Source organism: Ammospiza caudacuta, chromosome 8 (assembly GCF_027887145.1).
Source record: "Ammospiza caudacuta isolate bAmmCau1 chromosome 8, bAmmCau1.pri, whole genome shotgun sequence".
Classification (NCBI taxonomy): Eukaryota; Metazoa; Chordata; class Aves; order Passeriformes; family Passerellidae; genus Ammospiza; species Ammospiza caudacuta.
Window position 1 is genome coordinate 9,918,871 of NC_080600.1, and position 27,233 is coordinate 9,946,103.

The 27,233-nt window shown below is 44.6% G+C and overlaps 1 protein-coding gene across 1 annotated transcript in view; it reads left to right on the forward strand.

The window, feature by feature from the left end:
* Positions 1–12,589: 12,589 nt before the first annotated feature.
* The window catches only part of ERBB4 (erb-b2 receptor tyrosine kinase 4), a 483,510-nt gene continuing 468,866 nt past the window's right edge, over positions 12,590–27,233 (forward strand). Inside the window, exon 1 of the mRNA XM_058809969.1 lies at positions 12,590–12,699. Within this exon, the coding sequence (XP_058665952.1) occupies position 12,699 (1 nt within the window). The 5' untranslated portion in view covers positions 12,590–12,698. The remainder of the gene's footprint in view (positions 12,700–27,233) is intronic.

The following is a 27,233-nucleotide window of genomic DNA, read 5'->3' on the forward strand; positions in this document are numbered from 1 at the left end:
ATGAAGCCAGCTCAGGTTTTCCATGTGCTCTCTTGTTGCCATTTGGGCTGGTTTTGGAGCTCTGTGCTCCCCAGCCTCACCTCCACACCCCTGAATTTCCCTCAAAACCCCTTCTTTCAGCAGATTCCTTACCTGTTATCACAGGAGTGTTTAGAGCAGCTAAAGATCTCAAGCACCTTGCCTGAGAGACTTATGGTGATAATTAAAGCAGTGCTTTCCAGCCCTCTGCTGCTCTTCCTTGGATGGCTGGAAAATGGGGAACAGGGCTTGTGCCAGCCAAGAAAGAACCCTGGAAATCCATGTTCATTGATCTGGTGTATTTCTTTGACCTGTTAGTGAATCCTTGCTGATGGGTGTGTGTATCTGCCTTGTGAAAACCTCCAGGTAGGGAAGAGATTGCCCAACAATTGTAGGTCGTGTTTATTTTACCTTCTGTTCTAAAAAAAAAAAAGGGCATCATTATGTGATGTAATTTAATAAACATGCTGTAAGTTGATTTATTTAATTATGGGGAGGGGTCCTTTTCTCTTTTAAATCTTTTGGGATTTAAAACAAAAAAAGGAGCCAACTGATTTGTCCTGTGCTATGGTTATGGATGAAGCAGCACAAAACATCCAGCTCAAAAGACAGACACAGAGGTTGTGGCTGGTAATCACAGTGACACCAGGATGAGGTTTTCTAGACCAGCTGTGAAATTGTGCAGTAAATTACATTGCATGTGATGTGTTATTCCCTGGTTTGGTAAATAACCTTCCTGATGAAGCAACTGCAGGGAGCTGTGCTGGACTTGGTAGCCAAGATCTGCAGGAGGGGTTGATGTGCTCACACAGCTGCAGTTGTCATCTTTGCTGCCTCTTCCTTTGATCATCCCTTCAGCTGGGTGCCTTCCCCTCTCTTCCCAGTTTATTCCAAGTCTGTTGTGTCTTAAGGCCCTGCATTGCCTGTTTCTGCTGGTGAGCAAAGGCTGCCTGGCTCATGGCTGGTGCATGGAGGATGCTTCACTCTCTGACCCCCCATGTGCCCATGGCATGGCTGATCCCTGCCCAGAACCACTCTGATCCTTCCATCTGCCCATGGCATGGCTGATCCCAGCCCAGAACCACTCTGATCCTTCCATCTGCCCATGGCATGGCTGATCCCTGCCCAGAACCACTCTGATCCTTCCATCTGCCCATGGCATGGCTGATCCCAGCCCAGAACCACTCTGATCCATTCATGTGCCCATGGCATGGCTGATCCTGCCCAGAACCACTCTGATCCTTCCATGTGCCCATGGCATGGCTGATCCCAGCCCAGAACCACTCTGATCCTTCCATCTGCCCATGGCATGGCTGATCCCTGCCCAGAACCACTCTGATCCTGTCCATGTGCCCATGGCATGGCTGATCCTGCCCAGAACCACTCTGATCCTTCCATCTGCCCATGGCATGGCTGATCCCAGCCCAGAACCACTCTGATCCTTCCATCTGCCCATGGCATGGCTGATCCCTGCCCAGAACCACTCTGATCCCTCCATGTGCCCATGGCATGGCTGATCCCAGCCCAGAACCACTCTGATCCCTCCATGTGCCCATGGCATGGCTGATCCTGCCCAGAACCACTCTGATCCTTCCATCTGCCCATGGCATGGCTGATCCCAGCCCAGAACCACTCTGATCCATTCATGTGCCCATGGCATGGCTGATCCCAGCCCAGAACCACTCTGATCCCTCCATGTGCCCATGGCATGGCTGATCCTGCCCAGAACCACTCTGATCCCTCCATGTGCCCATGGCATGGCTGATCCCAGCCCAGAACCACTCTGATCCATTCATGTGCCCATGGCATGGCTGATCCTGCCCAGAACCACTCTGATCCCTCCATGTGCCCATGGCATGGCTGATCCCAGCCCAGAACAACTCTGATCCCTCCATGTGCCCATGGCATGGCTGATCCTGCCCAGAACCACTCTGATCCTGTCCATGTGCCCATGGCATGGCTGATCCCTGCCCAGAACCACTCTGATCCATTCATGTGCCCATGGCATGGCTGATCCTGCCCAGAACCACTCTGATCCTGTCCATGTGCCCATGGCATGGCTGATCCTGCCTAGAACCACTCTGATCCTTCCATCTGCCCATGGCATGGTTGATCCCAGCCCAGAACCACTCTGATCCTGTCCATGTGCCCATGGCATGGCTGATCCTGCCTAGAACCACTCTGATCCTTCCATCTGCCCATGGCATGGCTGATCCCTGCCCAGAACCACTCTGATCCCTCCATGTGCCCATGGCATGGCTGATCCTGCCCAGAACCACTCTGATCCCTCCATGTGCCCATGGCATGGCTGATCCCAGCCCAGAACCACTCTGATCCCTTCTGGGCAGAAAGAGCTGCTGCTCCTGGCCATGTCTGAGGCTGGATCCTAGAATTACCTTCATTTTTTAACCAGGGAAGCACAGAGTAACTCTTGAAGAAATTGAACTGAGGCCATCAGGGTATGACCTCTGAATAAAAGTAGACATTTTTTTTGTGAGAGCAACAATGCAGTGGGAACATCCAAAGGCTCAGCTCAGGTGTGAAGCTGTGGAGTGCATCAGGTGGGAGTTTATGTAGCCTGTGACTGTTACCCAAATCAGGTGAGGGACTTTTTCCCCTTCAATGGGCTCAGGGGTACCTTCTTCCTACCTGGAAGCTGCTGCTGTGGAGGTAATCCCTCTGCAGATCACCTCCCTGGCAGCAGGTGCTGTCCAGAAGCTGAGGAATGATATTGCTGTACCTTCAAGAGGTTTAATGACAGCATTAAAAATGTGGTCAATATTCAGTTAACTTAAAGATTCAGTGTTCAGTGGTAGTTTTTGATTACATGTAGCAGTTCCCTTCCCTGTGGTAGCTGTTAGGATCATTGGCCGTGGCAACTCTGTGGTGTAGCACTGAAATCTTAGGCTGTAGTTTCTTCTCCAAATCCTATTTTCACTGAGATGTCCCCATAAGCAATGAAAATAAATGTACTCATGTGTTTATTTGGAGGCTTCCTTAGTAAGGAGGTGTTTAATCAGCACCTACCAATGGAAAAAGATTGAGTTCCTTGAGCTGGAGTTGCAACTTTTTCTCCCTTGATTTTCAAGGAATATAGTCTGCATGGAAGAATTCAGAGCTCACAAAGACATCTGGTTGCTAAACAATATAATTAAAGTAAATACAGCATAACAGGGAGCTGCTCCTGTGTTCCTAATGTGCAGAAAGTAGGGTTTGGGTGAGGAAAATGCATTACCTGGTAGAGGGAAGGAAGAAGGAGAGAAAAAACAAAAGTTATGGGGGGTAAGGCATAGAGAAAGGGCAAAGTGAAGTGAGGAGAGTGCAAAACAGAGATGAGATGCCCTGAAGCAACACAACACCCAGGGACTGTTTGCTGCCAGAAGCTGATGATAAACAGCTGAGGGACCATGTGGGCCCTCAGAACTTGTAGGACACTGTCTTGTGCAGCATCTAGCTGTGTCCCTCAAAGTTCAGAGGTTATTTTTCTCCCTAACTGACTGTATAAAGGGCATTTTTCTCCCTAAGTGACTGGCTTGTTGGTTTTACTCCTTTACTAATTTAGAGAGCAGGAAGCCAACTCAACAGCTCTGTGCACAGTTCCTGTATTTAGTTATGGGAGACAAAGAGCTCATGAGAGCAGCCAGGGGGAAGCCAATGGGCTGGGCTGCTCTTTGCAAGCCACAGTGCTGGAGCAACCCCTTGGGGAGCTCCAGAAGGGCTTTCCCACTCCTTCCAGCACAGAGGTAACGATGCTTTGAGCTCTCATCTCCGGATGGAATCTTTCCCCATGGGCAAAGCCCAGGTGCTGCTGTTGCCTAATGCCAGGGCAAGAAGGTGCTCCCTTTGCTCCGTGGCAAAGCCAATGTGATGTTTAGGAGACATTCCTGTGAGGTCTTATCCGCAGGGCTTGGCTGTGTGAATATCCTGGCTGTGCTGTGTGGTGGATGCTGCTTTTGCCACCTGAGCTTTGCTTTCTCTCACTTGGCAGCTGCAGAGGGCACAGTGGGGTCCTCTTCCTTCTTGGAACTCATCTGCATGATGGTTTTCAAAAAGTATTCAGAAGTGGTCTCGGGGGTCTCTGTGGTCCTGGCTGACCCTGAGATGTGTCAGAGAGTCTTTTCCCAGCCCAGCAAATGAAGGAGTCAAGATTCTTCTGTTCTGGTTTTCAAGGTGGTTTATTTGTTATCTATAACATTCTTTTCCTGGCCTGCTGAGGTCCATTCAGCAGGTCAGTCAGTGGCACACTGCCCACCTTCAGGGTGGTGTTGCCTTTTTATACTTAAAACTACATGTACTTTTTTTACAATTATTTTCCAATACCTATCACCTATGTTAGACGGTGTGTTTCTACCTTAAACCAATCCAAAAGTGCCACCATCACCCAAAAGATGGAGGCTAGGAAGAAGGAGAAAGAAGAACAAGTCATGCCCAAATTCCTCCATCTTGGGACCCTGAGCCCCCATTCTAAAAACCCCAAAATTCTACTTTTCATCCTGTGACAAACTAACTGTCATTCTACTTAAACTCTTGGGGCTTGTAATTCCTCATATAAGGTTGGTAATTTTTTCCATGGGTCATAATCGAAGGCACAGGGGTCTTGGGCTCTGAGGTCTCTGAGCCCCCTCACAGCCATCCAGGACAGCCAGAGGGATGTCCTTGCTTCTGACCAAGTGGTTCCTTTCTGGCTTTGTGTTTGCACACTGTTCAGCCATAAGGGGAAATCTCTGGGATTTGGAGGAGTCTTCAGGCCAAGGGTATTCCTCCTGCTCCATTGCAGACCTGGGTTGTTTAGGCAGAAAAACACATTTGAGAGACCCTGGCAAGGCTGACTGTCCTGAGGATAATTTTTCAGGCACGATGTGGAGAATCTCTGCGGAGATAACAAACCCCACATGTGAGCCTGTCACTGCCTGTTTGATCCTCGTTGTGCCCAGCAGGAATTAAAGGCAGCAGTGACTTCCCTTGCCCCTGATGATCCCAAGGAGGCTGCCCAAGGATGGAGCCTCACGTTGCTGTGGAGAGGCCACCCCTCGGGGCTGCTGCAGGAGATGCAGCATGGCAGGGATGGCTCATTTGTTTGCTTTACCTTCCACAGACAAATCACAGCTGAGAAAAGCCTGATTGTGGGTGGGTCTCATTCCCCTACTGCACTGCACCTCCTACAAAATATTCTGTGTTTGTTATTGCTCCCCTCTTTGTTGGGAAACCTCCCTGGGGTTAAGTGTTCTGCCAGCTGGGAGGAAAGGTTGGCTGAGGTGATAATGCCAGAGCAAGGACTCTGGTCTTATGGAAAACAGGCAATAACTGTCCTTATCTCTTATGCATCACTGCATGAACATTTCATCTACTCTGCTGCAAGGAAGATTTTCCCATCTAGTACTCTGTTGCTAAATATATTTTCAATGCAACCTGAAATTATATATTTCCTTACTTACTGTGTGTTCTTGTAATTTCTGTGTCTGGTTGCACATAGTGCTCTGCTGTTTTGTGGGCACAGCATTGACACACATGTTCTCTTGCACCAGCAGTGTGCAGGTATCAGAAATCTTTAGAGTGAAAATCCCCTGTGAACTTCCAGCGTGAAAGGTAAAATTGCATCCAACTATCATCCAAAACATCTCATAGGGGGTGTTTTGAGTTTTGTCCACTTCTGAGCTGGTATGATGGAAAGTTTCACAAGGTCATCCTCTTTTCTCCTATAACTATGTGATTTTTGAGCTGGTCAGACTGATAAAGGAGCAAGCAGAAGTGTCTGTTTGCCTTGCTCACAAAATACTGCCAGGTAGCATCCTGGCATTCCTGGCTGCCACATTCCTCACTGCTGTGTGTTGCTGGCTCCCAAGAGGAGCAAACCTGGGGAATCAAGAAACTGCAGCTTTTCTTACACATTTTTGATTGCACAGACCACAAATGGATTAAATTCCCAATTAGGGTATTCCTGCATTGAAACCTTAGTTTGAGGAACTGATTTATTTGCTGCTTAAACATGCAGAGCAGTAGCATATGTGAAAACACATGCAGGAAATGTAAGGTGCAGGTTTTGTGTTGGTTTATTTATTTTTTTTTTCATGGGGTTAGTTGCCCTCATAATGGAGAACATTCATTTACGTGGTGTTCTGGTAGCTCTGTGAGCTTCACAGGGGGAAAACAATTTGCCTTTTGGGACAAATGTCTAAGGATAAATTAATTTCTAGGGTGTTCATACCTGAGTCACAGAAGGGTGAAAATTCAGCACACTGCCTCCCCAAAATCACCCATGTGATGTCAGCTGTCTACTGCACAGATGGAGAACAAGCAGCACTTTGCAAATCCCCAGGAACTCTCTGAGCCTCTGGTGCTCACTTTATTAAATGGGCAGCCTTGCAAACCATCCAGAGTTTGTGTAGGTATTGTTTTTGTAGCAAATTTTGTGCCCTTTTTTTGGTTTTGTTACTTTTTATTGTGTGTGTGTGTTTACAGGAAAATGGTGGGTACGGTTCTGACTGGGGCAGGGAAAGTGGAAGATAAGCCAGCAGCAATTGCTCTGCATGTCCAGGCAGTGTTAGCAACACTCCTCTCACCTCTGTAGGATTTTCCAGTGCTCTTCAAAAGGCTAAGTTTGGGGGAAAAGTGACACAACAGCCATTTAAGAGGTTTTCAGTGGCACAGAGCATTGCTGTGAAGTGACATATGGAGAAAACACTGGTCCTGGAGCCAGTCTAAATTTATCACTGTGTCACAACAGATAGTTTAATTTAAATGTGTGTCCAGCAGTTGCCCTTTCAATAGGTTGCAATCAGCTTGAATTGATATTACCTGAATAAATCCAAGAGCTGAATAGCACATCCATTTCTGATACAGCAGTGCAGGGCACATTATCTGAGAGTAAAAGGAGTTGGTGCAGCTCTGGCTGTTATTGTAACCCAGCTCAACACTGCAGAAGAAAAGAACAAATTTTGGTATATTCTGGACTCCTCCAAATGGAAAGTGCTTGCCACTGCAGTGTCCAAGCTGGTAAATGACTGTGGTTGCTTGTACAGGGATGCATGTGCAGTCTGCTGATTGCTACGTGCCATCATCTGCCCAGGCTGGCACTATTCACATGGCTGTGAATAGGGCATTCTCCATTGGAATTAAAAGTTACAGCCAGTTTTATGCAGCTGCATTTGTTTTTGGGACAGGTCAGCCCTGGGCAGCATGTTGCAGTTAGGCTTCCCTGTGATGCATCTGTGCTTTTTCCTAGGGATAAGTTATTCCTTGTCACTATTCTTGGTCACATCACATCTGGAGGGTGTTTTTGAAGAGACTTTGCTGTCCCCACTTACTGAGTTTAAGTTTCTGCTGTGGTGCTGCCTCCGGGTACCTGTACTCAGGTACTTTCTTTGGGCTGGAACTCCACTGGATGGTGCACTCCAAATCAGCTTTAGTTGAGAGCAACTAAAGCTCTCTCAGAAGCCTTTAATCCACAGGACTGGGCTGGATCTGCTCTGAAATTCCCAAATGCATGTGCTGTGGATGTTGGGGCCTGGGTTCTGCTCTGTTTCATTGTCCAGGTCCCTTGGCAGTGCTGAGCTTCCTTAGCTGATGTGGGTGCAGGGAAAGGTGCCTGGAGCAGGGTGCTGTACACGTGGGTACAGCTGTCCCTGCTTTTCCTGCCCTGGGATATTTCCATCCAGGGGATGTGGAGTGTTGGATAGGGAAGAAGTCTCCTTGCATGCTGGACAGCCTTTTTACTGCCTGACTTCATCTCTGTCCCCTGAGATCCTGGGAAAACCTCCATACTAAATCCACCTGATCTGATTTTATTTGGGGGAACAAACTGCTTCCCATCTTATGGCTCCGTCAGCTCTGTGAAATCTTTAGTTTTGCTCAAGTTCAGTTCTTGCAGACATATGGAGAAATAATCACATCCCTGCATTTCTCTCTTCTTTTCAACCCACCATGAACCTTCTGCTGCTGTCCTGCCTCATTTGTTTCTCCCTCTTATTCTTCTCATTAAATAAATTTCAGCCAGATTGGCCTGTCAGATGAACAGTAAATTAATATATTGTAGCCTGAACTTCAAAAAGGAAAAAAGTACTTAATTGCAATTACTTGTGTTCTTATCTCACCATTGTCAGTTTTAAAATGGCTATTGACTTAACTGGGGACAAGGCATTGCTCTCTCTAATTTTGTGTTGTTTCTTAATTTTCATTAATAACTTCATGTCCCATTTGTGTGGTGAACAGTTGTGCCAGTTGGCCAAAATCTTCCCTCTTTGTTGTTATAATGGTTATGGAGATTTTGGGGCTCTAGGCCAGCAACCTCCCTGATTGAGCTGGAATGGGGAAGCACCGCTTCCAGAAAATCTGCAATATAAGATAGGAAATAACTCAGTAAATGGCTATAAAATGCATTCATTTAGCTCTGACTTTTTTTGTTAGGTTCTGAAGAGAAAGCATATGGAGATTATCTTTCTGGGTTATATATTGAAATACAGGAGCTCAGGGACAGAACTGTAAATGGTGCAGTTACGAGTTTATTTTGCAACTCATAGGTGTGTTTCCTTACCTTGTTATATGGCTGCTTCTAGGAAGCAAATATTTAAGTTTGCATTGCACTGCTTTTGATGTCTGCAAGCCTTTGGTTTGTTTTTTTTTTTAGATGACACTTTCCATCAGGTTTACAGTTCTCCTGATAGTTTAAAGGAAAGGGAGAATGTGATCTCATGGCTCTCAACAAGGCCTTAAAACTTTGACACTCTCTTTTCCTGGAGAACAAGATATATTCTGGTCATCTACAAGCCTGTGTTTTTCAGTGGCAGCAGCTTTTGGTGCTGTCTGGAAAGCAAGGCTACTCACTTTGATGGAGAGAGGGTTTCTGTCCTCCTTGACTTTAGGAGAAAGAACTGAAGTGCTGTTTTCTTTCTTTTTTCTTCAGTGTATATACACTGTGTCATTATACAATAAACATGTTACTCCCTTTTTCTCCTGAAAAACCTCTTCCTTTCAGTCACTTGATGCTGTGGGAGCATTTCTGGTACTGCACACTGCAGCATCTTTGTTCTGCAGACAGCAGTGAACCAGGGGCAACACTGGGGCTGGAGTTGAAGCTCTTCACTGGGAAAAGGAAAAGCCAAATGTACACTTGTATTTTAATGTGTGAGGCATGATTTAAAGCACATCACAGACTGGATTTTTGTTTGCTGTTTTCCAGTTGTACATCCTAGCTTTGCCATGTTCCCATGACCTGATGGAGTAGAAATGAGTAATTTCTGTGTCTGGAGGGCTTTTGCTCCAGCACCTCATTACCTGCCAGGAATGTCTTAATGCCTCTTGTGCCAGTTCTGGTTTTCCAAGTGTGACAGCCAGCTTTGTGCATTTCAGGGCATCAGAGGTCAGCCTGTGCTAAGGCAGGTGACATCCCACTGCTGGGGGACACAGAATTCCCTCTGTCCTGGCTGAACCTGGCTCCAGCAGAAGGCAGGTGCTTTTCTACACCTCCCCTGCACCTGAGGCATCAGGAGCTGGCTGATGTCTTTGTGGCCTGGTTGTCACCCTGAGACTGAGCCAAAGGAGGGAGAGGAAATTATTAAATGTTAATATATGCTGGTTTAATTGAGAAGCACTGTTTTCATCAACTGCTGTTTGAAGAACAGGCTTAAGTATGTTTGTAAGCCCAAACAAATGTTGGCTTTTTAAAGCTGTTGCTCAAATACAGGGATCTTGCTGCTGCTAAAGAGGTTTAGAGCTATGAGCCCAAACTCTGTGGATGAATAATGTGGCTGGGATTCAGTAAAGCCTATTAAAGATAATATTTTTCTATTCAGTGGCTTAAGCCAAGCTTAAGCCAAGTCAGCCTTCAAATCCTGACTTAGCTGCCTTATTTTGTGTGTTGCTCCAGCACCACAGCACTCAGCATTCTGTGTTATTTGGAACAAGTAGAAGTGATCTCCATCCATTTTTGTTTTCAAGAGCATGAATGTGTTTTTACTTCAGACCTTTCAGAGGCTTCACCTGTGGCTGAAGAGAAGAACAAGATTGTTCTGCTGCTGGTAGAGTTCAGCTGTTTCTGCTGTTCCTCTCACCATCTCCAAGGCAGAGGAGTCCTGGGGCAATGATTATTACATGGGGGAGTAGGATCTCTGAAAGCAAAAGTGAAACTTGTGCTCAAAAATATTTGAGAGGAGTGTTTTTGCTTTCTTAGGGGAACGGGCTGAGACATCCTTTCATCCTGAGGCTCACGTGACATTTGCCTTAAAAATATTTTTAAATTGTTTTCAGATGAAATGAAGGTCATATCTGTAAATTAATTACACTTGAGACTTGGAGAGCAATGCAATTTAAAAGTTATAAACCAGAGCAGCCTTGTTCAGATTGGTGGAAAAGTCTGAAGGCTGCAGACCTGTTTCTACATGTAGTCATGGTTACTTGGCTTCTGTCTGACAGAAAGGTTTGTACCTAATCCACCAGGCAGGTAGCAAAGATAAGACCTGTTGACTTCAATGTGTGGCTGGAAGACCTTTAAGGAGTGTGCTTGGGGAGGGGATGCATGTTAATAAATAAATGAATGTGAGCTCATGCACAGCAATGTGCATGCAGAGCATGGCTGCCTTTCTCTGCATGCAGACCCAAAATAGGGTTGTTTTGTCAGAGGTGTGGTGCTCCAGGAACCAGAATTAATGTCCTTGAGTTCAAAGTGAATTCTCTGGTTGAAAGCAGGTTATGAGGGTCCTTGTGTTCTGGTTGATTAATTCTTGTGGTTTCCTATGGAAATGGTTCTTTCATTATTTCATCAATACCAAAATTAAAGCGTGGCCCCTACTCAATAGCAGAACAATGAGCTCATTGTGGCACACCATATAGCACTGACCTTTCTGAAGCAGAGCAGCAGATCCAGATCTATAATATTAGGCACAGCTTGCTGATTGTGCTGGCTGAGATCTCTGCAAACTGGGTTTCTCCAAATGAGATAACCCTGGAGAAACAGCCCTTGTCACTGCCAAGGATGCTCCAGCAGTGCAGCAATTTGTGTAGTGCCTTCCACCCTCCTCCCTGCCTGAACCAGGGTTTGTTTTACCCTGCTCAGGGCTCAGTGGGGAGTGAAGCAGAGCATTGAGGCTGGCCAGGCTGGGCCTGCACTGACACAGCTCTGCATGTGCACAGACCGCTATTGATTTGGGGGCACAGACGCCGATTCACGGGCCGGGGGCTGGCCAGCAGCACCCCTGCCTGGGGATTGGGCAGGCAACAATTTCCCCTGCAGAAAAATCCTAGCTTGAAAGGCATTTGTGTATCCAACCCCAGCTGAGGGGCTGGGGAACAGAAACCCGAGTATGGGCGCTTTTTTTGTTTTAAAAGTGCACAAGAAGGGAGTTTTTGTGACTCTGGGCGGATTAATTTCACTTTTTTGTTGTTTGTTTGGTTTCTTTTTTCTCCTCCCACCCTTCTTACTAGTTCATTTGGCAGCATTAAATCAAAATTCAGGAAGCTGCTGGCTGTGCTCATGCTGTGTCAGGTGTTTGAGACAGCCTCAGTTGTGACCAAGAACCGTTGCAAAAATCTAAACTGGGCAAAGCGCTGCTGGAAGCCAGAGATTAATGGCATTTCCTGAGTAATTTTTGAGTAAATAATCCCCTGTGTTTATTTTTTTTATCACAAATAGCATCAGGAAACCTGAGAAGATATATCAAGCTCAGTTCCTAGGTGCTTTGACATCCAGGCTACAGAAAAACAAGGCGGTAGAAAAGCAATCAGAGGCACATGTGACTTTTAAAAAAAAAATCAGTTTTCTTTCTTTGGATAGGTATTTATGTTAAGGAAATATTCCTTGCACATAAGGCTCATAGGGCCAAAAGAAAATATTTCCAAAAAAAGATAAGAGAGCTATTTTCATAGATTCATTATAGGATCACAGAATGTTCTGGGCTGGAAGGACCTAAAAGGTCATCCAGCTCCACCCCCTGCCCTGGGCAGGGACACCTTCCATTGTCCCAGGTTGCTCCAAACCCTGTCCAACCTGGCCTTGGACACTTCCAGGGATGGGTCAGCCATAGCTTCCCTGGGCAAGCTGTGCTAGAAGGATTTCTTTTCTATAGCTAATCTAAACCTACCCTCTGTCAGTTTAAGCCATTCCCCACTGTCCTGTAATTCCATGCTCTTGAAAAAGTCCCCCCTTGGCTTTGTTGTAGCACCCTGTAGGTACTGGAAGGTGCTCTAAGGATATTTGGGATGGTTTGCTTATATTTGTGGATAACCAGAAGCCACAATGCTCAGGTGTCAATTTTGGTGTAAGAAGAGGTAAATTAGAGGCTGAGGATGGTTTCTGTATGTGATATTCACATTCTCTGAACAGAGACATAATTCTGTCTCCCAGGATTTTTCCTGGAGAAAGCAGTGAGAACTTCAGAGAAGAAGAGAAAACAATTCTTATCTCTATTCACTGCTCCTGTTGTTTTGCACATGTGGAATGTGTTATGGAGATTGCTTACCCAAAGTGATTTGTTAATTAGACATGGGTGAGAGTTGTTTTGAGTGATTAGCCAATCACTCAAAGCTGTGTTGTGACTGTCAGGGGACAGTAAAGGCTTTTTCTTTATTGTAGTTTAGTATAGTTTTAATACAGTATTAGTGTAATATAGTATAGTTTTAATAAAGCACCTGTTCAGCATTCTGAATCATGGAGTCAGAGCACATTATTCCCTGGCTGCTTCTACAATATCAGTAAGTGCATGGGGGCAAGGATCTTGTTTTGCTGCCTGAGGGTGACGGGGAATGGAAGGAAGTTGCTGCCTTAGGAAGGTGCTGATGGTGCCTCCAGCAGCAGAAAGGATGCACAGGACCAGCTGGAGCAGGTAGGATTTGCATTGCTCACTGTCCACAACATTCAAGTCCACAGAACAGGAGAGCAAGCACTGGCTTAAATGAAGCAAACAGCACAGTGTGGACCCTTGAACCAAAAAGCAATTAAAATCTGGAGGCTGGGAAGGATCATTTCCATTTAGGGCTGCCCAGAGAGCCTGTGGGGTCTGCTGGGCAGGGGTGGTGGTCAAAGAGGTTGAGGCGGCACTCTTGAGAGGAGTTTGAGGAAAGCAGAGCAATGTGCATTATTTGAGGGTTTGGGAAAGAGAAAATGAACATTAGCACTATAAAACTCAATGCCTACTAAGAGCTGCCTGCCACAAGTGCTCTGCAGAGAGCTGTGATGGTTATTTTCCCCGTCTGGTTTTTAATTTATGGTACCAGAAGCTGGAAGGCAATGCCCAAAGTCTAATGCAAAATAAAACAGAGCAGTTTTTGATTGCGCTGCACAGTCAAGTGGAAAAATGAGATAAGTGGGACTCCAGTTTAAAGCCCATCTGAGCCAAACACAAGAGGAGCCTGGCTCCAGGTTGTGTGGTGGAGACATTGGGGCTGCCTTCAGGAGGGGAGCTGAGTGAGGTTGCTCAGCAGCCTCCAACAAGGATGCTGATCAGGAGAAGTGAATTCTTTGTAGACTTTAGAGTGGCTGTGCTGTTTTGAATGCATCTTACATGTCTGAAGTACAGCTGCTTGTGATGGGCAGAGTCCTACAGCCTGGCCTTGCAAGAACTGCTGGGGTTCATATAAGATTAATGGTGTTGCTGTCAGAGGTATTACCTAGGCAAAGAAAAACTGGCAGATGGAATACTGGATTCTTTTAGAAAGGTTGGTAGAAAAGAAAAAAAAAAAATCCTGTGTTTTTTTCCTCCTTCCTCCAGGACTGAATTAGTCAGGATGCCTGGGAAATCAAACTGAGTAACGGTGTTTACTCTCTGTGAAAAGTAATGCTCTCTTTTCCCCTCCCTGGGGTTATGTTTTTACAAAGGGCAGTGCGTGAGCATGGCTGGCTCCTTTGGCACCTCCTGGGCCCGGGGGCGTGGGAATGTGCCAGCAGGAATGGGCTGGAGGAGGTGGGGGCCGTTCTCCCCTCCGATGGCCTCCCATTGTGCTGCACCCTTGGCATCCAAGTGGGGAAAGAAGGATGGGAAGAGAAACTGCTGGCTGTGGCAGCTCCCTTTAGACTCGGAGTAACCTGCTTTATTTATTGGTTTTGCTGAAGAAATAGCGAAAAACAGAAGGCAAGGCAATACCATCTTCCAGGAAGTTAGAGATGCCTTTATGTGCCACTGGAAACCAGTTGTGCTCTTGGAGAGGCTTCCAGCAGAAGTGCCCAGCCACCCACCCACCTTTTGGTATTGTGGAGAATGGCAGCACATCCCTGTTCATGAGGCATTGCTGCAGTGAGGTCTGAAATCTTGCTCAGACATGAACAAATTGTTTTGGAAGTTGACAAGCACCAGCAGCACCTGGGGAGTTGTGTTAAATTCATGATGGAGGTGGCATCAGAACTGGACTTGTGGAAGGATTTCTTTGTAAGAGAAAAGTGATACAATTTAAAAGTAAATGAAGTCAGAGCAAAGGGAAGGTGTCCTTACAAGGGCTGGATGATTTGTGAATCTCTGACTCCCAAAAAGTTCTGGGCTCACCAGCCCCTGGAGAGAAACAGGATGCTGTGCATGGAGGGCTTCTAACTACTATGGGCACTTGTAGGTGAGCCATGTGCTCTCCTTGCAGCAATCTTCCTCTGTCCCCAGGTTAAATTGGTACCAAGCTCATCTTGGCCTCTCACATGTTGTGCAGTGTTAATTTAGTCTATGGAGAAATTCACAGGAACAAAATGCTGTGTTTTGCCTAAATTCTCCCTGAAAAAGTTATCCCTCCTTCTTTGGCAAGCCAGCTTGCAGAGATGCTGAATCCCAGGCAGTGTGAGGCAGGTGTTCCCCAGAGATTTACACTTTCAGTATCAATCCTATTGTGAGCCAAATGCAGAGAAACCTGAGCACATTATGCAACTGCTGACCTTGATCAGGTTCAAAATTATCTTAAACGTTAATCAGTAGCAAGCACCACTTTTACTGTGGGAAGTATTTTATGTGGCATTCAAGCATGATTGCTGTAGTCTGGGGTCTGCCTTTGACTTTATTATGCTTCAAGTTTTCCCAGTTAATTTATCAAAATGACATGCAGCTCTGGGGGGCAGCTTTGTGGTGTATGATTTACTAAATAACACTCTGCATTTCTGAAAGGCTTTTAAAGTTACTGCTTTCACACCAGGTGTATTTGTTGTTCTAATGCAGGTCACTTCCTCTCCTAGTTGTGCTATCCTCCAAGCAGAGCCCAGCAGAAACAGTTTCTGATGACAGAAAGTGGATTGCAGGGTTGGACAATGTCTGGAGAAGGTTGTTTTCTTACCCAAATGCTACTGAGCCAGTTGTTCAGTTTCCTTTTGACACACACATCCATTAACAGATTGAATAGTGAATTTTGGTGAGAGGTTTGGAGGCAGCCATCATTTTGTGAAGTGGCTGCTGGCATTGTAATATTCTTTTCACTCAATTTGAAATTCACCCATTACTTTCAGTTGAAAATGAAATAACTTTTTAGACCTTTTAAGCATCACTCATGGCACAGCAATTTTAATTGTTGTCAGTTCCTGCCTGCTAATGAAAGAACATGAAATTTGAGTGTGCTATATCTTTGTATTTCAGAACGGTGGAGGAAGGGTTGAAGAGGCGATGGAGCCTGGGTGGTTCTGATTAGCGCAGCAAAGCGAGGACACTGATGCTGTTTCAGGATGGGGCTCATTTCTTTTCTTTCCAGGGAACATTGGCATTTCTAGTTCATTAAGTTCCAAAATAGGATTTTAGGCAGAAATTCCAGTTTTTGACAAGTCATTTGTCTTTACACCTAGGAAAAGACCATTTTCTTATTGTATTAGGGAATTTGGCAGGAGTGTGTTCTCCTTCCCCAGTCATTCATGGTTGTTGCTGCACTTTGCTATGTGATGATACAGTTGTATGTAGGGATTTCTTCCTTCCAAACCTATTTTCTAATCTTTTTCTACCAGCACACCTCAAAAGAGAATGATTATTTCAGGAACGTGCCAAGGGCTAGGTAAGGACTGAAAGGAGTGAGAAAGTCAGAGAAGAGGCATCTCAGTAACAAAAGAAGAGGCATCTCAGGAATAAAGTAGATTTTTCTGGGGGAAGAAAGTGGAGAACGGGTTCAATGATGAGGAGAAGTGGAATTGCCTGAGCCACAGATTATTTTTGTCTCTGAGGTAAAACTCAGAGCCTGGCTTAGGTCACGTTGTGTGTTGTGTGATCTGTTGGCCAGCACTGGCTGCATACCTTGGGAGGTCGACACAGCTTGATGACTGGGTGAACAGCTGTATTACTGTAACCATTTCTATTTGAGAGAAGCTAATGAAGCAGTTGTGAAGGCCTGAGAACAAGGCTGAGAGGAGAGGCTGCTCAGGGAAAGCGATACACTGAACAATAAAGGAGCTCAGGGTATAGGGACACGCTGCTTTCAAACCTGACCCTGAGCAGCAATGAAGTGCTGGGAGTGCTTGGCACTGGAACGTGATTGTTTCACTTGGGAGGTCTGTGGTCATGGCTGAGGCCACTTGGAAGTGAGACAAGGTGATGCAATACCATCCCTGCCTGGGGGAGTATGTCCCTCCTGTGTTTTGGAGCCTCAGCACATGTACAAACCCAGAGCTGCTGTCACTTTCAAACAAATACACTTACTAAAAACAACAGAAAAATACAAGCTCATAAAGAATTGTGGGAGTAGCTCTTGCAGACAGTGCATGGAGATTTAAGCTGGCTCCAGTTGACATCAATAGGAGGGGTGTAGTAATTCTTTTCATCCCTTCTCTTAATTGCAGATGCTTTTTGCAAATCTCTCGAGAGTGACATCTGGTCCTGGTAGGAGGCTCTAAAATTGTAGGTTTTCTTTACTGCCACTGTGCACTCTGTGGAGTCTGCTGAATCTTGCTTGCCTAGTTGCAAATGGGAGGTTTTAATTCAGTGAGTGTGGGATTGGTGATGTAATCAGAGGAGCTGTACCTTGCAGCAATCACACAAATGTCTCTAACCACCTTCCAGCAAACTTTTCAATGTCTGCGCCTGTTGTAAGTCTAAAAGTCAGTGCCCTGTGACATGCTCCACTTTGGCTCCTGTGGCATTTGCACTGTCTGCAGCTGCTGTGGCAGATTAGATTGTGACTCGAGCAGGGAGTGGGGCTGATCTGACAATAAATGTGTATTTTAAGTGTGGCTGCTGCGTTGCATTAATGTTGTTTATCTTGCGATGGTCGCTGTGCGTTGGCACATGACGTGGGGGATATTAATGATGTGGAAAAAGGCAGGGCTTTTGGAGGGGCTCTGCTGCTGCTAACTCATGTGGAGTGGAATTGGAGTAGTATTTGGTCTGCTGATAAAATAAAGGCAGCTAATTGCCAGCACTTCTGTTAGTCTTTCTTACTTACGAAAGACTTTTCTCAGTTTGGTTAATGTATTCCTTTCAGGAACTCATGTGCTTTCACACACAAGGTAACTTGTGTGAAAGCATTTGCAAGATTAATTTTCACTTACTCTCAGGAGTATTGGGGGAGATAGAACAACCATGTACATTCCCATTATTTTTTGGGCTATATTTGCCCATTGGGCTCTTCCTGAGATGCAGAAGCTGTGCATAACAAACCATGCAGCACGTTGTACAAAGCTAGCCTCTTCCCACGTACCAGGCCCATTAGGAAATTTTCAGCTATCATTTATTGAGACAGGAGGTATATTCTCCTTTTTACAATAATTTATTGGCTAATTTATAAAAATTGCTAGTTAAATTAGGTGGAGTGGGAGGATTGAAAAATGGGGGTGAACAAGCAGCCAACTGAAGAGCCAGCCCTTCTTGCATGAGCCGTGGTCCATACAATTTTTCAAGCATTAGTAAGAATGAGTTATTTCTCTTGGTTTTCTTTCATCTTGTTGGAATCCACATGGTTCTTGTTCCACTCCACTCACCCTGATAAAACTCCTGAATCATCTTCTAGTTAAATACAAATTTTGAAGTCAGTTAATGTTTTAATGCAGAGGATTTGTAAGCTTGGGTTTGGAATCTCTGTAGAGGGAAACATTTAATAAGGTAAAGAAATATTACGTATAGATGTGTGCTGTTATGTGGAAGTCCATTTCCGTGGAAATTACCTGGCATTGTTAGCATCTTCCTCAAAGATGTATGCCAGGGTTCTGTTATTTATTAGATAGTTTCCTTTTATTTAGGAGAAAAAAAGGATTATAAGATTTTTGTCAGCCTGTATCGCATTTAAGTCTGTTAAATCCCCTGTATCTCTCAGAGACAGAATACCAGAGGCTTGGAGGAAAGTGTTAAACCTGTGAAGCTGACGTAAAAGATAATATGGCCACAGGCTTCACCCTGAGCTCTAATAGTGAGACACTGCCTCTCCCAGCAAGGTTTGCAGTTTAATATTGCTCCCGAGACGTGCTGTCATTAACCGTGACTTTGGAACCAAATCCTGGGTCTTGCTCCATCTTAGGGAGACTCTGAGGGCTTACAGTGTTTATAGTCTGGGAACCAGGAGTTTCATGGCATCCTGGAGATTGCAGTTCCTTCAGTGCATTAATTCTCCTGCTCTGTCAGCTGCGGTGAGACGAGGCAGAGCTCCTTCACTTGTGCTGTGCTGTGGAACACCACAAAAACTGAGTGCAGCTGCTCAGGATTGCTAAACTTGGGGAAAAAATTACACTGCTTTTAACAGGTGCCACTTAATTTGTTTCTGGAGGATGCAGCTCCTTCTATTACCTCTCAGTGCCATAAAAAATGATGTTGACTCCTTGGTAGTCCTTCCTTTGTATTTTCTTCATAACAACCTGGGTTCATTTTACCCACTGCAGTCACCAAAGGAAGTAAGAAGGGTCACAGAGCACTGTGGAGTGCTATTTTCTGTGTTTGTGGAGCCCACACTGCAAACCTCCTGTGCCTGATTAATATTTACGAGTGCAAGAAGAGTACGAGCCAGGATCGATTCATTTTGGAGGGTAGACCAATTTTGAAGTTGTGAAGACAACTTGCTAGGAGGCAAAAGAGAGGCAAAAACTTATATGACTTGAAAGTAGAGTTTAAGCTTCCACCTGCTGTGGTTTGAGGACTTCTCTTGGGGAGGTAGCAGCCTCAATTGATGGCATCCCTCATTCTTCCTCTCCCCTGGAGAAGCTGTGCTTGTCCCCGAGTGTTGTGGTCTGTGCTTCTGGGTCTAAGTCAAAACTGAAATTCAATTTACAGCCCCAAAGCAACTGAACAGGACAGGCTGAAAAGCAAACCCTGGGTAGAGCCAAATGGAAATGTTGCATGTGGGATGTTGAGTTCTGCAGTGTTTAGTAATAATGTAACAGGATGGAAATTAAAAATAAGCAACTTGTGTAGGCTAGCACCTGTGACAGCTGTAGTTTTGCTCTGGTCATGAGATGATTGCCGTGTAACAGGCCTTAACTCCAGCTTCTAATTCTGTAATTCCTGAGCAATTGTAGCTGTCAGGGGAGCTCAGTGTAAGCTGTTGCATAAACCCTTGTAACATGGCTGGCAAAGACAGTGACAATGGATGCTGGAAGCCTCGGGGATGTCTGACTGTGGCATCCCGTACTTATATCTGCCTCAAACCTCTTATTAACCTTCCCATAATGGATCTTCTGCCTTTCTTGCTCAGGAATGCACTTGGGCTGCTGCTCAGCTCTGGGAGTGTTTGCAAATCCAGCAGAGCCCTGTGGGAATTAACTCTTGCTGAACTGTGTGCTCAGCTGAGACCTGGATTCAAAGGCCACTCTTTTTGCTCCACAAGTTTCTCTTCCATAGTCAGCTGTTGTGATGTGATGTCTGTGACGCCCACCCACAGCAAATGCCCTCCATCCCTGTACTGGTCTACCAGACTCTGCCTTTTCTCTTTTTATTACTAATATATTTATATTTTACATTATTATTTATATTTCTTGTATGTATATTTGTTGTGTATGCATATATATTTATGTGTTTATGCATATATGCTTTGCACATGTATTGATTTGCACATATTAATCTACATATGCATCCATATATAAATACGTATATATTGTTAGTTTTTGGTAAACAGCATTTCCTCCTTGTGTTTCTGTGCACAAGGACTAGAAATGTCTGCTTCAGGAGGTGTCTACCTGAAGAGAATTAACATAGAGATGCCATAAATTATATAAAAAAGTGTTTGTTGTTAAACTGTGACAAACTTAGCCACAGGGAAGCAGCTGGCACTTTATTGCCAACAAGTTCCTTTGTGTTCCCCTTAAGCTCCAGCCAGACAATGGCACATTTATTACTTTTAAAAAATTAAATGTGGAGTAAAAAGAGGCATGTTGGTGGGATTGCCCCAAAGTCACTCAGCTGGTTATGCATCCAGTGGAAGCCTTTCTGCCTCCTTTTGTGGGTGATAAAACTGGGGGCAGTGGTAGAAATAAAAGCAGAACTTGAGGAATCCTTTTTTTTTTTTTTTTGTCTCTAGTTTTGCTATCTATCAGCAGTTTAATAGAAAATGCACCCCAGCAAATGAAACCAACCTCACACTGCACATTTGCTATGGAATACCTTCATGGACAGGTTTTTCTCTCCTTCTGGAGAACAGCCACTCAGTTTGAACTCTCAAGGCTCAAGTAATTTTTCTCTGCAGTGAGAAATGGCAGGCAATGCAGTAACCTTCAGAACATGTGAGTAACACCAGTTCTGTGTCAGGAAGCCATAGAGCTGAAATGGTTTGGCCAAAGCACCTGGAGTCTGAGTGCATTCAGAATGTGCTTGGTCACAACTCACCTTTTATAGGGGTGTAAAAGGAATGGAGCTCCCTCTGAAGGGTTTTAAAGGCTGGTGGAGTGAGTTACTGACAAATTGTCGTGGTGCTACTGAGGCAAGTCTGGGAAGTGTCTCTGGAAAGGGTGAATGTCCTGGTTTCAGCTGGGATGGGGTTCATCATCTTAGTTGCTGGTGCAGTGCTGTGTTCTGGATTTACGGTGAGAGTAACTCATCCCAAAACTGACATTTTAGTTGTTGCTGAGCAGTTCCTACATGAAGTCAAGGTCTTTTCAGCTGCTCATGCTGCATGAGAAGGAGGCAGGACAGCTGACTCAAGGGATATCCCACACCATATGGGATGAAGGGTACATAAACCAGGAGGAAACCTGCTTGGGCTTTGGTCAGCAGGTGTTGGACAACTGCATTGTGCAACATTTGTTTTGTTTTGTTTTTTTTTTTTTTTTTTTTTCCTGGGTCCTATTAAACTGTCTTTATCTCAGCTTGTGAATGAATTTTACTTTTTTCCCCCCAGTTCTCTGTGCCATCACTGTGGGCAGAGTGAGTGAGCAGCTGTGTGGTGTTTCACTGCAGCTGCCAGCTGCACGGGTCAGTGACTCTGTCCTGAAGTGTAGTTGCACCTTGACCTGCTGGGAATGAACTGGCTGTGGATGGGGAAATGTGGCGTAGGAAGGGTTATCCTGAAGGAATATTTAAGGACAATCAGCATGAACAGTGAATTGAGGGTTTCCACATTACGAGGCAACATTCCATTTTCTTTGTACAACACTGAGATGGTGGTGGGTAGAAGTGTTTGTATTTGGAAAAATATGAGCTGTCACCTGATGGGGAGCAGAAGGCTGTGCAGATTTCTCCTCAGTTCTAGCAAACTGTTGTTTGTGTAATCCTTTCTGCAGAATTTACTGTGCCTTGCTCTAGAGTGCTAGGTTGCCACACTTTTGTTTTCCCTCTTGCTCTGGGTTAGGAAACTCTCATTGCCAGTCTGAGTCTCCTCGTTGCCTACATTGCTCTCACTCTGGTGCCAGCATTGTATTTGACAGGTTCAGTTTGGGGGGTTTTATTTCTTTGTTTGGTGGAAATTTATTCTATCTCTTTGGTAATTATATGTAGGAAACAACTAAATGCCCTGTTAAACTTTACTTTCTAAATCCAAATAAGTTAAATTCCTGAATCTACCTGCAGAGCGTGGGCTCAGTGTTTACTCTGCACACCTATAGCTCAGCTTCTTTCTGCTTGAAACCGTCTCTGTGAGGGAAATTTTGTGGCTCTTCACCAGGCACTAACACAGGTCTTTCTCCACCTCTGCAGAGACGCTGCCCAGATGCCTCATGGTATTTTCAGGAAAAAATCAACAAAACCCAGCCAGCTGACCAAAACCAAAAAAAATCCGCAACAGCAAAATCCCCAAACCAGAACAGAACCAAAAAACTTGAAAACAACATCCTCAGAACAAACAAAAACCCTCCAAACAGCCCTTGCTTCTTCACTTCTTTCTTGCGATTTTGTCTTTGCTTTCTCACCGTGCTCTCTTGTGCAGCAAATTTACTCCTCCAATCAATTTATAATTTCCTGGGTTGTTTTTTACTGTTTTTTTTTGGCGCCATTTCTTGTGTGAAATGTGCACATAAGTGCCTGTGGGTCTTGAATTGTCCATGCTGCCTGTCTGCTGTTACAGCCTTATTCCTTCTGGCTGAACTCCAGCACCTTTCCCAACAACTCCTCTAGTCTTTGTACCATTTTGATGCCACTCTTCAAGGTGTACTTTGTGCATCATTTCTGTCAGATATTTACTCAGTGTGCATCCTATAGATCCCATATACTTTCATGTTTGTTGTAATTCTCAAATGCTTCCTCAATGCTGTAATCTTCTTTTCTTCTGTTGTGCTTGCTTACAGTCAGAGAGAATTCGAGCGAAATCATCAGATCTGTTTCCCTTAAGAAAATGTCCTGGTTTGATTTCTGAAGAATCAAAACTTGTTGGGCCTAAGCCCTGTTTTTCTTGCCCTCTTGTTTCACCAGTTAAGCTCATCTCTGTGCTGTAGCAGAGCTCAAAGGCAGGGAGGGTGCCTTCACCTTGCACTCCCGATGTGCAGCCGCCACCTGAATGCAATCTTCAAGCAGCAGGACAGCCAACCAGGCAGGAACATGCTGATGTTCATCCACACCAAAGGAATACAGAACAGCACAGGAACAAATTCCAGGGAAGCTCCCTTGGTGATTTTGTTGTTGTTGTTCTCTGCTTTTTAACTTCTCAGCAGGGATAGAGGCTTTTTGCATTCCTGCCTGCAAGCTGACAAACCCACACTGCTAGTTCAGTTTTGTGTTTGAGAGCCCCTCTGAGCTGGAGAGGAGCCCTACAAATCTTGCAGATACCATCCTGGAGGCAGACACAGCTCTGTGTCTGAATTGATTTCAAACTGCTGTCCATAATCCGGATAATAATCTACTATTCACAATTAGATGTAGTTCCAATTTCTTGAATGCTCAAGCAATCATTTTCTTTGGTAATTGAGTTCCCCCTAGAATTCCCTCATTCTGATCTCCTGCTCGGAAAACGAAGCATATTAATTTGAAAAGCTGCATCAGTGCCTGCCCAGGACAATGGCAGCAGAATAATTGCATGGAAATCTCTTACAACAGGTTTATTTTCATCTAATAAAGCTTTCCCTGGTGGTTATACTGCATGCCATGAATGTGATACAAGCTCTGAGGTCTGCATGTGATTGCTTGCATGGGCAACTGGGTTTAAGTCTAACATTCCAAGATATCTTTGTTATATTTTTTGTAAGTGTTTAAAGATCAATTTTTCAAGTATTTACCATTCTGTCTTTCTTTTCATAATGAATTTTGGGTGAGGGAAGGGATCTGAGAGGAGAAGTGTCACTATAGGATATAAATTAACGTGATGCACACACACTGCTGTTCTCGAGGCAAAAAAGGGAAATTTATTTTCTGACTAACATTTATAGATGTTTAAAAGTGACAGTGGATTGGAGGGTCAAAGTGCCACCTCTCCAATGACACTGGACAAACTAAGAGTATTAAATTTCTCTTCTTCTATAAAAGAATGCAAAACAAGTTATTTACAGAAAGCGTGTGAGAAACTTTGTTACAAGAATGTAAACATCAGAAGGCTTAGAAAATCTTAAAAAATCAGGGTGACAGAGAAGTGACTCCTTCTGCCTGCAGGATTTATGCACATACGTTACCCATCTACACACACTGGAATAAAAGTTGTCTTCCAGCCTCTGAACGGAGATGAAGTTGAGTTCTATGGGATGCAGGGCAAACAATTAATAAGGGACTAGAGGCCTTTACAGAGAGCTGATAACTCAGCAGGGAAACAAAGGAAAACAGAAAACAGGTGTAAGGGATGGCTACCCCTAGTGCCAGGAGCCTCAGCCCGATGTGTCAGTGTGGTTGGGATTTAGTGACAATAAATATTAACCTTGAGCTTGTCAGTGATCACCTTGTCTGGTTTATAGTTTGACCAGGAATTGCAGTTCTAGTTCTGCAGTTTAGGGTGTTGTCAATCCCCCCTTTCCTCTCCTAGGGGCTTTGCCCATGGGGAATATCTGTGCATGTTCAGGCCAAGTAGCAGATGCCATTATCATGAGAGATGTGTCTAGATAATGACTTTCAGACATTATTAATTAGTGTTTTTGAGCTCTGGGCTGGAAGTTGGTGAATGGTGGGCCTAATGTGTTTGATTTCATGGAATTACTCTCAGTATTTATTATTATGATTATGGTTATTGTTTGTTGTTTCACCTACTGGGGTATTTTGTGAATTGAATGCTTAAATAAGAGAAGATGTGAAGAAGATTAAATAATTAGAAGGTGATAGCAGGATCCCTCATATGGAGATGGGGTTTATGCTTGTCTTATATTTCCAGATAGGACTTCTGTTTTCTCCCCTAACAGGGTCAATTGGCATAGTCTGGCATTTCCAGAGGGTCTGTGTGGCCAGCTCCTGTTGAAGCTGACTGGATTGTGTGAATCTTTACACCTTGAGATCCCAAACACATTTTGGGCCTGCTTTCCTGCCATGTCTGTTTGCCAGTTTGATGGAGTTAATGAGGCCCAAGGATGCAATGACTTGAATTAGCATAAGAGAAAAGCCATCAGAAATGTGTCCCACAGTGGAGCTGAAGTATCTAGGGATGCAGAGTCAGTTATGAATGAAAGATCTTTGCTTTTCAGACTTGCACCCCCCCATTTTCCATAAAGGATGGCAGAATGTGTAGATGAATGCCTTCATAAATAGTCAGACTATGCCAACAGTTATGGAGCACAGTGGTGTTGGCTTTTTGTTATTTACAAGGAATTGCTGTAGGGTTTTTACACAGTAATCCTACAGCTGCACCATTTCATACAGAACCTTTACTTCCTGGCAACCAGATGAGTGATGTTTCACATGTCAGATTTTCAAAGGAAAACTGGAAGTGCAAAGCCCTGTTGAGAACCTTTCCTTTCCTCTTCCACCAATACTGATCAGCTAAAACTATTTCAAAAGAGAGTCTCATTTTCCTTGTGAAAATGTTAAGAAATGCCAAAGAATGATCTTCCTTATAATCTTAGCTGTATATGAATATATAAAACCAAGGAAAATACAATGTGTGTACCAAGCCACACCTTTGCTGTTACATTTCCACTTGCTAGGTTGGCTTAATGGGATGTAATGACAAGAGGCTGAACGTTGAGGCACTTTTCTTCTGCTTCTGTCAGTGAAATCACTCTCAGTTTCTGCAATGCCTCCCTTCTGCCAGACATAAATATTCTTGGCAAAAGCACATTTATTATATATACAAAAACAACCCCATTCCTGGCATATTTATTTTCTTTTTCCTGCCTCAGTTTATTGGCTAGTTGAAAAAGCTCCCTGTGCCTGCCCAGGTATGTGTATAGATGTGGAATCATAAATGTTTAACTATTATTGAAGGTGGCATTTTCTGTAAAGCAGAGGGTAAGCTGCAGAAGCCAAGCTGCTCTTTTTGTCAGTGGGTTTTCCCTAGTTCCTGATGTCAGCAGTGCTGATCTTCTTCTTCTTCTTCTTGCCATGTTCCACATCTCTTTTCTGTTGGTGTATATAATCTATTGCTACTAATCTTTACAAAACAGTTTTGGGGGAGGACTTAGCAGCACCAGCAGCTTCCTTCCTTGCCCACTACTTCTCTTTGAATTAACATTTTAGATGGGTTAATTCAGTTCTGTGTGAATTGTAACATTGTACACATGCATTTATTTGTGTTTTTTACTCAGTAGTGGTCTCAGAACCCAAAGAGTGTGAAGAAGTTCTCCTGATGTGGCCCTCATGCTGGAATGGGAGTTGGCATCCAGTTTGGAGAAACTGCCTTTGCTTTTATCTGATGGACTCCTGTGGCTCTATCCCCAAATTAACAGAGAAATGAAAAGGTTTGCACTTTCTGGATTTGTGGAATCAGAGGGGATGATAGGTTAAGGAAAATTTACATTCCTTTCATCCCCTCTCTGATGTATTGGTCCCCAGAGGGTAGATGAGCAGTCCTTAGGGCTGGCAGCAGCATTCTTTCAAAGAAAAACCCTTCTGCCTTGTTCTTAGAAGAGAGACAAAGCGTGCCATGTAGGAAGGGGCATGACTGAGAGGGAGAAGAACAAATTACATGTGCTGAAATAAAGGGACTAACAAGTTCAATCAGGCCAGCCACAAATTCCTTCATGTCATCTATGATTGTGGCAGGCCTCTGGATAAAACACTTGAGCTTAACGATGGACTGTGGAGTTCAGCTGGCTGTTTGGTTTATTTTGTTGGATTTTTCCCCCTGTTTTCTCTTTTTAACACAATGGTTGTATTTTTTATAACAAACACCAGAAACTGTGTGGGTAGCCTACACCAACAGAATATAGTTGTTAATATATTTTGGCATTCAGAAGTAATCTGTGTCAAGTATTGAGTATCTGCTTCCCACTCTGCTGGCAAGCCCAGGGAAATGGCAGGGCACGGGAGGAGCATTGATTTCTAGCGTATGTCATTAGAATTGCATTACCAAGCTTGGCACCAGGTCTGTCTTAATCCATCTTTTCACATCCTTTGGAGGGGAGAGAGAGAGAGATGAGTGCTGTCAAAGCAGGCAGTGTTCAAAGCTCCCCCATCTGATGGCAGGAGAGCCAGGGCATGGCTGTTCCTCCCAGCCCACATCCGTGATCAAAAGCGAATTGAGACACCATCCTTCCAGCCATCTGCTGCCTTTGGCATCTGCTGGGCTGAAGGATGGCCATGGAGATGTGTCTTGTGTCCCTCCTTTAGTGTGACAGGCAGTGCCGTCGAGCTCCACAACGACAGGTAGCTCTTGATTTAGCTGACTGCTCGCTTTCCATTGCCTACCAGCGGGCACGCTAAGAGTGATGGAGAGAAATGCAGCAGTAAACCTGAAGGACAGGCTTGGGTGGAGGTTTGAAAGAGTGCTTATTACTCTTAAAAATTTGCTTGTTTTGCTTTGGCTAAATGGGCTTTAGTGGGATGAATCTCGCAGGGTTTAAGGAGGTAAATCTTAGTGGCTGCTCG